This window comes from Sapajus apella, unplaced genomic scaffold, assembly GCF_009761245.1.
Source record: "Sapajus apella isolate SASKATOON/1434 unplaced genomic scaffold, GSC_monkey_1.0 scaffold109, whole genome shotgun sequence".
NCBI classification, from domain to species: Eukaryota; Metazoa; Chordata; class Mammalia; order Primates; family Cebidae; genus Sapajus; species Sapajus apella.
In genome coordinates, this window is record NW_022437049.1 from 816,062 (window position 1) to 828,695 (window position 12,634).

The 12,634-nt window shown below is 34.1% G+C and overlaps 1 protein-coding gene across 9 annotated transcripts in view; it reads right to left on the reverse strand.

Moving 5' to 3' along the window:
• Positions 1 to 12,634, reverse strand: part of SMAD2 (SMAD family member 2) — an 89,501-nt gene that overhangs the window by 28,504 nt on the left and 48,363 nt on the right. For 6 of the 9 annotated variants that reach the window (XM_032259394.1, XM_032259393.1, XM_032259389.1 and 3 more), the window contains 4 exons: positions 5,260 to 5,349; positions 4,055 to 4,248; positions 3,102 to 3,236; positions 7 to 81 (listed from right to left, as the gene is read on the reverse strand). In XM_032259394.1, the coding sequence (XP_032115285.1) occupies positions 7 to 81; positions 3,102 to 3,236; positions 4,055 to 4,248; positions 5,260 to 5,349 (494 nt within the window). The remainder of the gene's footprint in view (positions 1 to 6; positions 82 to 3,101; positions 3,237 to 4,054; positions 4,249 to 5,259; positions 5,350 to 12,634) is intronic. The other 3 variants (XM_032259397.1, XM_032259396.1, XM_032259395.1) reach the window with 1 other exon arrangement.

Below are 12,634 nucleotides of genomic sequence, written 5' to 3' on the forward strand. Positions count from 1 at the left end.
TTTTACCTGTGTCCATACTTTGATTCAACTGTTGGTCACTTGTTTCTCCATCTTCACTGATATACCCAGGAGGTGGCGTTTCTACAAAAGTTTAAAACAAATCAAGCATAGCTGCAACATAATCCCACTACCTTTTCCCCCAGCTACCAAAGGTAACCAATGAATCACTCCAAATAACAAATAATGTTATATAACATTATTATAAAAGTAATATTGCATACGGAGGGTGTATGGTTCAGGACCTTGTCTAAATTTTGCAGGTGAATCCTTAACATCTACTTTTAATAAACTCCTGCTCTCTGGACATATTTTCTCAGACATTATCCACATATCTTGCTCGTTCCTATAGGTACATATTCTGGGGCAAGAGCCAAAAATGTAACTTCAAAAATGCCTCAGATCTGAATCAGTAGGCTGCAAAACCATTAGTAACTACAATGTTTTTCATTGTTGTCGTTGTTTAATCTAATGAGCATCATTATTTTATGAGGACTTAGAAAATTAAAAGCACATGCACACAAGATTTTGGATTATAAAAGTATTAAATATTAGAGGCTTACAACTTACACTAAGCTCTATAGGCTAAAATAGGGTAGTACGGTTCAGGATTGGTCCAGCCTGAATTCTACCTAAAGAGTATATTTCTCCAAGGATTCCTAACTGGTAAAGTCTAAGCATTTGAAGCAGAACATTCAATTCAAATATATACTACTGTATAAAAATGTAAAATGCTCCATGAAAATAAACATTAGGATACTAACATGTTATTTCCAATATGCTGTCTGAATAAAACATTTATGTTCAGAAAGGTACCTGAATAGCTGAATAAACTACATATAAAATAAAATCATGTATACAATTTCATCAATTGTAACTCCCAGGAGGAAAAACAAGTTCAAAAGATTTTCATCAGTTTAACATTTACATTGCTGAACATTTTCGAGCAATTCAATAACACCGACACATATCCAAAAAGAATTTTAAAATTAGCAAAAGAAAGAGGCTGGGCAGGGTGGTTCAGGCCTGTAATCCCAGCACTTTGAGAGGTGAAGGCGGGCAGACCACCTGAGGTCGGGAGTTTGAGACCAGCCTGACCAACATGGAGAAACCCCATCTCTACTAAAAATACAAAATTAGCCAGGCATGGTGGCACATGCCTGTAATCCCAGCTTGCTCAGTATGCTGAGGCAGGAGAATCACTTGAACCCAGGAGGCAGAGGTTGTGGTGAGCCAAGATCACGCCATTGCATCCAGCCAGGGCAACAAGAATGAAACTCCACCTCAAAGGAAAAAAAAAGGGGGGGAGGGGGGCAACAGGAGGGTTAAGGGTATCCTTCAATAACCTTTTACAGTATCTATTCAATAAACTAACCATAAACTTTAAGTATCAAACTTTTCATTTAAGTGTCCGTACCCCCAAATTTTTAAAACAAAAATTCTAAGAATACAGTATCTTCATATACTCAAACAATAAAGAATATAAGTTTACATATTATGCATATTTTAAAAGTTAAAGCTAATAAAATTAAACAGAGCTAAGCTTTGTGAGTTTAACCAGTATCTCAAAGATCTAATCAGAAAGAAATGCTCAACCTTAAAATGTGTATCCTATTTTTTCCATTATCATTATAATAAATAATAAAGCTATTAGCATTTTCAAGAAAATGTTAAAATTTCCTTTAAGTGGTTTTGCTGTTGCTTGGAACTGGATAAAGCCCCACTGTCTAGAAAAGCAAATGGGTATAATCTACTTCTATTTTCTACTTTATAAAATATTCCAATCTAAATAAAGGAATAAAAAAGAAAGGAAAAATGAGCCCGAACATTTTCACAAGTAAAAGCCCCTAAACATTCTGGTGAATATCCTTCCAAATAATTACTGGGTATGTGTGTTATAATACTGCATGCTTATACCTAAGTTTCTTAGTATTGCTGGCTGAATAACAGTAATTCCCACACTAATGGCTTAAAATGCCTCCCCTTCCCAATAGCAACATTCACAAAACTCCACTCCCAGCTAAGTTTACAAAAGTAAAACCAAATTTTTCTACCTAGCAATTGCCCTGTTTCACAGTCTCATGTTTTCCCTCATCCTAGTGTATCATACTATACCACACCCACTCCCTCTCTTAACTTTAGTTTGTATTTCTTAAAAACCCAAAAAGTAGCCTTAAATCCTCTTCTGGAACAAAACAGTAATCAAAGAAATATACATTGAAACAATCAAAAACCACTTCCCATCTGTAAAACCAGCTATTAAAAAAAAAATACTACTTCTTTTCTTAGTTTTCTTTTTTTCTTCCTTTTCTTATATATTAAAAACTATCTTCAATCAATAAGCACTATTTCCAACATGGATACAAGAAATAATAAGTAGTAAAACTGTATTTTAAAATCAAACAAAAAGGGAAACATCCAAGAAAAGTTAACAAAGTATTAGTTGTTATCCTAAAAAAAATAAAAAATGAAAAAGCCAGATATCATATGGTGGAATATTACTAGATCACATAATATATTAGAACAAAATTTGAGAACCATGTAGCTGAATTCGTTTTTCATCAGGAATTACTGAGACATAGACAAAACATAATTAAAACAGAGGTTTTCTGATGTTCAGTATAACATGGAGTGTTGCTATGTCTATAAAACTAAGTATTATATTTCTTATAAAAATGTTACATTTCTGTTCAATATTACCAAGTTAGCTAAGAAAAAATCATCACTGGGTGGATTTTCAGTTACATATGCTTCGGGGGTTCTTTTCTCCTACACCATTTGTTTTGCTTACATTCTGCATCTCGCTTAGCTTCAACAACTAAGACAAACTTACTAAGATCTTTTCTTTTCTGCTTCTCACAGTACTTTGATTAAAGTCACTGCAAAAGAAAATGAAATATAAAGTAAAACTCTTCTCCAAACAAAACTGTTTAATGTACTAGGCTTATACATTTCACAAGATACTCGCCCAACAAACCAGATTTTTCTATTAAAAACTAAAAAGCATTTTTTAAAAAGTGAAACCACAATTTACTAATACTTGAATGCTTATAAACAAAATTTGTATCTATCCAAGTTTTAGGAGATTCAGAAGGCAAAAATACCTGGAATATAATTACTCTGTGGCTCAATTCCTGCTGGGAAGTTAGTGTTTTCTGGAATGGAGTGAGTATAGTCATCGAGAGGCGGAAGTTCTGTTAGGATCTCAGTGTGTCGGGGCACTAATACTGGAGGCAAAACTGAAAAAGTTCAAGAAATCCAAGTTAACGGCAAAGAGCAAAGGAGAGTGGGGGGACCTTTTTAAGTTTGCAACAAGAAGAAGACAAAGCAGTTGTAGCTTAATTTTTAAAGTTAGGGTCCACCTATTTGACTATGTATTTAACTAAGTGTCCGTTATTAAAAAAATGACAAATCTGACTATGCCTTTAACTTACATAGTCTACTATTCAATTTTCCAAGTTCTAATTTATCTCAAACTTTTGGGAACAATGTGATCCTGGTAATATTATATTACCATAAAAGTTCATAAATTCCCACTGGAAAAGTTAACATTGTCTTTATCTGTAAAATCAGATATAGGAAATTTTCACAGCTACTGCTATATTTTTTTTAATAGTTTCAGGTAGACAGCTAACTAAATGAAAAGTCTTGTCACAAGCTTTACTAAACAGCTTATATACAAACGATGTCATTAAAGTACTTCTAAAAGCACGCCAAGTGCAAAATGCTTGAAAATAAGTTACTGCAGCAAAGACATGTAGAAGCACATCAGTGTAGCTCTAAGCAGACTGCCAATCTACAGTATTTCCTGGATACGTACTTTCATGCCAAGTCATGTGCTATTCCAAGAAACAGACATATTTTTCCCTCTAAGATATGTTTTCCCATTAAAAATTTTTAAAAAATAAAAAACACTTTACCACCAAATAATATGCACAATTTAAGGTAATTTATTAGAATTTTACACTAAAATTTTCCTGGGTCACAACAGTACCTAAATATACTTAAGTTCAGGCATTTAATACAAAACCAGGAAAAAAACTTGCAACGTTCCTACCTGGTGTCTCAACTCTCTGATAGTGGTAAGGGTTTACACATACTTCATCCTTTTTAAGATTAAAAGCATATTCGCAGTTTTCAATTGCCTTGAGTTCATGATGACTGTGAAGATCAGGCCAGCGCCATAATCGGCAATATATAACATGTGGCAATCCTTTTCGATGGGATACCTGGAGACGACCATCAAGAGACCTATTGGGAAGCAAGGGAAAAAGAAAGGAGGGAACTTTAGGAAAAAAAATGTAGTCAAATGGACTAAATTAGTACATTAAGAGCATAAAGAAAAGAATGACAGCCATTTAGTTAGTTTTAGTGAGAATCAAGAAGAAAAATGTACTATTTAATGGATCTGATAAAAGTATGCAGCAGCACTAGCAAATGTTTCTTATAAATATGTCACATAAATGACTCAAATGCCAATGAAAGGCTAAATACTTGGGAAAAACTGATTTTTAAAAAAGTATTATGCAGTTATACTGGAAATACTTTCTCAACTTCTATGTTTAGTCAATCAAACTCATTTTAGAGATGCTTCTAAGGGTATTAATTCTGGAGGTGACTGAACAGTCAAAAAAGAAACTAGTGTGAAGAATGATAAATACCAACAATGATGTGACAGTAACTTCCTCAGACTACTGCAACTCATTACCCAGTTATGACTGTTTTGAGAACTGAGGTATATTTATATAGTTCACAAATAAATGTGGATGGTAATGTATATGATGAGATGAAATGAACAAATACCATATGCAAAAAAAGAGAATGAAATGATTTTTAGAAGTAACATAAAAATGAGTTAACCTACTGTTAATTGTGATATAAGGGGTTCATTAAATATGTATTCATTAGTATAAAGAGATTCTGATAACAAATTTAGCAAAACTGATCATGTATCTACTTAAAAATTAGCCCAACAACAGATTATAATCTGATCTCAAGCTAAAATAAATAGTTATCAAACTTCTTATTCTTTAGGGGATACAATAAAGAAGATTCAAACTAGAAGTGCATTGATTAAAACATCAGCTGAAACATTTAATATATTTTTTATACTGGCAAGCAGATATTTTAAATGCTATGCCTTATTTTACATTAAGGAAACATCCTAGGCAAAATTATACTAAGCAACCCCATATAGGTCTTCCAAAATATACCCCCCCTCCCACAAGATCTCTAGGATTCAACAGAGGGCAGAATATTCACCTGGTTTGTTCAGAGAAGCTGTAAAGGCCTGTTGTATCCCACTGATCTATCGTATTTGGTGTACTCAGTCCCCAAATTTCAGAGCAAGTGCTGTGCATAAATTGAAAAACAAAAAATTGATGTGAACATGGAAGCATGGTTATTCAAAATACCATGATGTAAAACATGGAGAATGTACAGAATACTTCCTTCACCCAGAAAATATACAATTGCTTCACTTTTTCACAGGCATTTAGTGCTGGTTACTATATTTTCTATATGAAGGAAGCCAATAAAATGGAACATGTGACTCCAGATAAGTCATGATTATGTTTTTAAAATGTGAACACCAATGCCCTCTAGCTCAATGAATCACGCCTATAATGCCCTTTCCAATTTCCTGTATTCAAAAGATCTAAAACCTGTGCCATGAGCTTTACTAACAGCGCTTCATTTTACAATCCAGTTTTCAAAAAAATTATCTAAAAACAGATGTCAACTGATTTTTAATATAGAAAAAAAATCCCAATAGACATACATTCACGGTTAAGATTTTTAGGTTATTTGGTCACGATACTTCTAAGTTTTACTGAAAATTACTTTGTTCTCTTATCACTAGAATAGACAAAGAAATAGATTTCGAAATCATTCTAATTTAGTATAGCACCTTAAAATTTTTCTCTCATATTTCTTTCCAGACTATGGGCAGCCCAGAGATAATTCTCCCTTTTTCTCTACCTCTACTTCATGTCAAAGTAACTTCTGGTCAGTGAGAGAAGGGAAAGAGCTTAAAACAAAGTTTTGGAATGGAACTTTTGACAGCCAATGTCTCAGGTATTAAGTTGTACTTTTTAAGCTAGTCAAAAGATAATTTCTGAAAAGTTCATTTCTCACATATTACAAAATCATCAAAACTTCAATGCGGAGAAAGGAGTATTTCAAAACATCTTTTGAAAATAAATCAAGGAGCTGATAAAATTTAAAATTTACACGTTAGTAAGCTTAACTGGATCAACATTTCAAAGGGCAATGGTGAGAAGTGCTGGCTTCCTGTGGCTAGGCAACAGAATCACGGGGTATCCTCAGCTTCAGTGCTACAGGTGCTGTCGCATAGCCATCAGGCTGCAGGAACAAGACACAATCGGCTTTAGGGGCTACAGTGACCGGACAGTTCAAAACAAAACATGTTCAGAAATTTTCCAGCACCTCACTGAAGTGTTTTATAGATTCTCTTGCTTTTTCAGGCTGCAATATTTACCAGACAATAAAAGTCAGAAAATGCCAGGTAAATTACAGCTAACTTAGACCTTTGCCTTTTTTCCAAAGATAAACTGATTTAAAAACCTGACATTAATGATTTAAAAGATCTGTCAAATAACTATTGGAAATATATAACACGATGTAGTTTAAATCACAACAGAGTCATCTAAATTCTAGACTTGTGAGTCTGAGTTTATTAAAGAAATGGTATACAGCAGACTCTTCTTCGAAAATAATTAACAAAAGTGTAGCACAGGAGGCTATTTGCTCTGCTATCAGAACATTTTACTCAAGTTATTCTGAGACTGACATGAAAACCAGAATCTAAAATAGAGTCTGAAGTTTAAGTTGTACTTTATTTAATCCTTGAAAGGAATCAGAAAAGAATAAACAGTAATTATGAAGAATTTGCAATCAATCTAGAGGCAGACTGATCTAGACCCCAACCCTAATTCTGCCACTTTCCAACTTCTGTCATAGGGTATATTTAAGCCTCAGTTCCATCATAATCATACCTAACAAAATTGAAAGGTTTATTTAAAAATATTAAATTTGCTTCTAGCTAGTAAAACCATTGCCTATTTACATAATAAGATATTTTTAAAAATAATCCAATTTATAACAAAACACAGTTCTCTGTATCCAAGGGTTCCACATCCTTGTATTCAACCAACTGTGGATCAAAAAAAGTAAAAATAAATTTTAAAAACTAAAAAATAATGCAACAGAAAAATATAAAATTTAAAAACAATATGGAATATAACAACTATTTACACAGCATTTACATTGTATTACATATTATGCATAATACAGAGATGATTTAAAGCAGGAGTCTCCAAGGCCACAGGCTGATACTGGTTCTTGGCCAGTCAGGAACCAGGATGCACAGCAGGAGGTGTGCAGCAGGGGAGAGACCATTATCGCCTGAGCCCCACCTCCTGTAAGATCAGCAGCGGCATTAGATTCTCATAGGAGCGAGAACCCTATTGTGAACTATTGTGAACTGCGCATGTGAGGGATTTAGGTTGGGCACTCCTTAAGAGAATCTAACTAACGCCTGATGATCTGAAGTGGAACAGTTTCATCCCAAAACCATCACTGCACTGCCACTGTCCATGGAAAAACTGTCTTTCACAAAACTGGCTCCTGGTGCCAAAAAGGTCAGGAATAGCCAACTTAAAGTATGAGAAAATGTGCATAGTTTATATGCAAATACAATGCCATTTTATTTTTAAAATAAGGCTCACTGCAGTCTTGACCTCCCAGCCTCAAGTAGTTCTCCCACCTCAGCCTCCTGAGTAGCTGGGACTACAGGCATGTGCCATCACCCTTGGCTAATTTCAACACTTTTTGTAGAGTCAAAGTCTCACTGTGTTGCCAAATATGGTCTTGAAGTCCTGGACTCATGTGATCCTTCCACCTCGGCCTCCCAAAGCGCTGGGATTACAGAAGTGAGTCAACACGCCCAGCCTTACAATGCCATTTTATATCACAGACCTGAGCATCCACTAATTCTGGTATCAGTGGGAAATCCCACAACCAATTCCCCCTAGATAATGAGAGCTGTATAAGCAGCATCTAGATAAATTATAACTGTGTCAAACTATACAAAGAAACATTTTATTTTATTTATTTTTTTTTTTTTTTGAGATGGAGTTTCGGTCTTGTTACCCAGGCTGGAGTGCAATGGCGCGATCTCGGCTCACCGCAACCTCCGCCTCCCGGGTTCAGGTAATTCTCCTGCCTCAGTCTCCTGAGTAGCTGGGATTACAGGCACGTGCCACCATGCCCAGCTAATTTTTTGTATTTGTAGTAGAGACGGGGTTTCACCATGTTGACCAGGATGGTCTCGATCTCTTGACCTCGTGATCCACCCGCCTTGGCCTCCCAAAGTGCTGGGATTACAGGCTTGAGCCACCGCGCCCGGCCCCAAAGAAACATTTTAAACATAACTAAAGAACACAAAAGTACACTGAGCAAAGAGAAAAACATATGACCCTAGACAGGAAGATATCATCAGAGAGAGAATTCTTCTACCAAATTTATATATTTCGTACAATCTCAATAAATTTTTTTAAAATCCAGGTATTAGTCCAAATACCACAATATGCCAAAATAAACAAATATGACCAGAAAAATTCTAACAAAAAATAGTAAAGACTTGCCCTACCAGGTTCTGAACCACATTATAAATTCTCCATAATTAAAACAGTATGCAATTAGCAAAATACACAAAACAGAAGGGAGGTTCTACTATCAGTAATGGCAGAGCAGCCTCAGTCAGGCTAACATTCCTTCACATAACAATGATAAACTGAACAAAATATAACAATCAACTATCTGAAAACAGTGGAGGCAGATCAAAAACAGACAAAAGTTGGAGGGAGGACCACCTGTCAAAGCTGCAAACTGCACTGGAAAAGAGCTGCATTTCTGTGGCTGTGTCCCCAAGGGCACTCCCCAGTCACCGCTAGGCAGGGCAACTAGAATTCAAACAGAACACTGCAGGGTAATGTTGTTGTTTTTAGAAAACTGCAGTTTTACTGACCTAGAATCAGAGGACACATTTGGGGCTGCCAGAGAGTTTGAAAAAAGAAGGAAGATATCCTGTAAAGAAAGAGGCACAAGGGAAAAACATCAAAATGTGACTGTGAACTCTGCTCAAACTCAACTTTGCTCAAAGATATTTTTTAAAAGCTAAGTATATAGAGATACAGCAGATGGGTCAATATTAAGATGTCCATCTGCCCTAATTCCCTAATGACTATTGCCTATTTGTTTGATATCTATTACAGCCACCATTTCAGCAAAAATATTTTTGTAGCAACTGACAAGCTGATCTAAAATACAAATGGAAATACTAAGAATCCTGAATAGCAAAGCAATCTTGAAAAAGAATTACTGACCCATGAATGAATCTTGGGAATATTCTGATCAAGAGAAGCTGAAAATTAAAGTATCTACACTGCATGATTCCACTTACATGAAGTTCTAGAAGTGGCAAAACAAATTCAAAGTGAAAAATTTCAAACAGTGGTTGTTTCCAGGAGAACCACTAGGAAAGAGTATGCAAGAACTTTCTGGATGATTGAAATGTTCTTTATCTTGACACAGGTATATGCATTTGTCAAATCTAACTAAACTGAATATATGATTTGTGCACTTCACCATATGAAAATTTTACCTGAAAAAAGGAACAGACCACAAAAAAAAGTAAAACCCAAAACAGAAAAGTCCCAACAAAAAATTCATAGGGCAATTTAGCATAAGGTGAAGATACCCTATGAATTGATATGGAAAGGTCTCTAACATATGCTATTCCTTCTATTAAAAAAGGACAGGTAAAAAGATCTATAAGTACTTGCTAATATATGCATAAAGACACACATACATCATGAACAGTAGTTACCTGAGATGCAGACAGAGTGGGAAGGAAGACATTCCAATGTATGTTTGTGTGTATGCATGCCTGTATGTGTATACACACATAAACATACATATTTTTGAACTATGTGAATGTATTGTCTTACACCAAAATTTTAAAAATAAAAGAAAATATCACCAGAGAATTAAATGCAAGTTTATGTCATTTCGATGTTTCTATAAAGATATGGTTCTAACTTTATATAACTAAATATCAGCGGCACATTAGTTCTGTACTGCATAATTTAAAACACAGTTTGAGCATTACTATAAAAGACAAACAATAACATGGCAGCCTGAGCCCTGATCATTCTCTTCTGACACAATGTCCTTTCTGTCTCACATGAACCTTTGGTACCGATTTCCTTCCACATGCATTTATGTCAGCTGCCCCTTCTAGCTACCTATTAACTTTACTACTAGTTCTTTAATATGTCTAGCAAACCAGGTCAATTTTTTAGATGCCTTTTGGTAGGTTTTAATCCAGCAGTTTTGATCCCCCACTCGTCCTTAAATATTAATTTTGTCTAATTACAATGTATTTCCCCACAACACCCTGAGCTTCCAAAGGTCTTTCTGTACCAGCCAGAAAACAACATATTTGGTGACCCAACTGGTATTTTCATAGTACAAAAAGTGGATTACAATATTCCTAGTCACATTAAATCATAACATTCTACATAACACTGGGGGAAAATTACACCTCCCAGGTTTTCAGTTTGTTAATAAAAAGTGCAAGTTATAACTGCAGGTATGGTCAGTTTCTAAATAATATTAAAAGAAACAAACACAGGGAAAATTTTAGAGAAGTTGCACTGATTATAACAACTATATAAAAAGCCTTTTACAAGTGCAATAAATTTCACTAATCTAAGATAATCTACTTTAAAATGCAACAAAATGTAATACCTGAAAAACTTCTTTCAATTTTATTTATAAGGTGCATCCCAAAGTGAAAAAAACATGCATCTTAGAAACAAATATTTAATAACAATTGTCTTCATAAGCTAGCTACTTCATATCAAATACTGTGTAAGACTAAATGGATTATGGACCTCACAGTAACCTGCAAGTTATGTAAAAACAGTATCCATCACCTATGAAATTGATGGTAATCGGAATTTTGTGGGTTACATAACTGAGTATAAATTTGTCTTTTGGTTAGCATAAGTTTGCACTTAAGTACGTTTATTTACATTTATATAATACTAAAGGAAGTCCACAAGAAATGTCTGCACAATTCTCAAATGTGAAAAACATGAAGGTGTACAACAACAAGCTGTTTACAAAGTACTAAGGATAGAAAATAGGTCTGAAAATGTTAAACTAAGACTACTTGTTATGTGAAATCAACAACATATCCTAAAGAGATTAAGTTATTATAACAATGACAGCAATATCCCAAACACATTGGCTCAACATTTCCTAAATTTATTTGGCCACCTAACTTCAGGATATTCTTAAAATTCTTATGTATTGAAAAATATCATGCAAAAATTATCTCATAAATTTTGCCTGAACAAATTTGATATTGTTTACTAACAAATTAATGTCAAATATTACAATATGATGAAATAAGATGTAACAGACCATTAACTAACTACAGTGATGTTTCTGCATCAATTCACAGATGAACAAGTATACGTACGTTAGTATCTCATGCTAAGTCCCAAAGTTCTTTGCATGGAACAGTTTCTTAACAACAGATTATCCCCCTATCAACTATGTAACGTTCTTACTTATATATCTAGCTTGAATTTAAAAAGATGTGGGGAGAAGAAGTAAAAGAGTTATTAAAGTCATAAATATACTAAGATGTCAACTACATTTGTTGGCATACAGTATATTAATCACTAAACTAACAGGATGACTTGATAGTAAACCTGACAGAAATCCTTATCAAATTTCCTTAGTAATAACTTTTACAATGAGTATCAGTAAAATACACACATTAAAGATTTTCTTCATCTAATAAGCTGACTTTTGAAAACTGAAGTTAAAATTTAATATCTAGTGTACAATTTACAAATTATACACTTGCCTACATATATACCCATCTAAATTAACATTTGGCACTTTGTTCCAATCATTGATATGTTTATGTCAATTAATATACTACCTTTTTTGCATTAAGGATATATATATATTATATATATATTCACATCTTTGTTATGGAGAAAGAAAAGAGAAGCAGTGAGAGTTAAGAAAACACTACCAACTTTGGGAAAAAAGGGGCTCATATCACAGAATCTGGTAACCCTTTAAACCAGTTTTACTGTTCCTGCCATATCTGCAAGACTTACTGCTGCAGTTAGACAACCAATGTCAAAAGTAACAAACCCCATTGTTTTACTAAGTTATTTTTCATGATCTTCTTGCCTAAACAGTATATTTATTTAAACAAATCAAAAGGATAACAACCTAAGCTGTCACCTTGGTAAGATTAAAGCATGCCCAACACTCAGCAAAATTAATTAATAAATTAGCAGAATAGTATCAACAAAAGGAACTTTACCTGAGGCTCCAGCTCTTGACTACCGATCTACTCAATTTGCAACTATGCATCCATAATTATTTCTACTTAAAATAATCCTTTCATTGTAGACTAAAAGTTTAGATTTTAAACAGCTCAGGAATGAAGAGCTAATCATTGTAATAATTTTTTTAGGTCTCCATAATTACAAGTACTATGTGTGCCTGTGTACTTTATCTT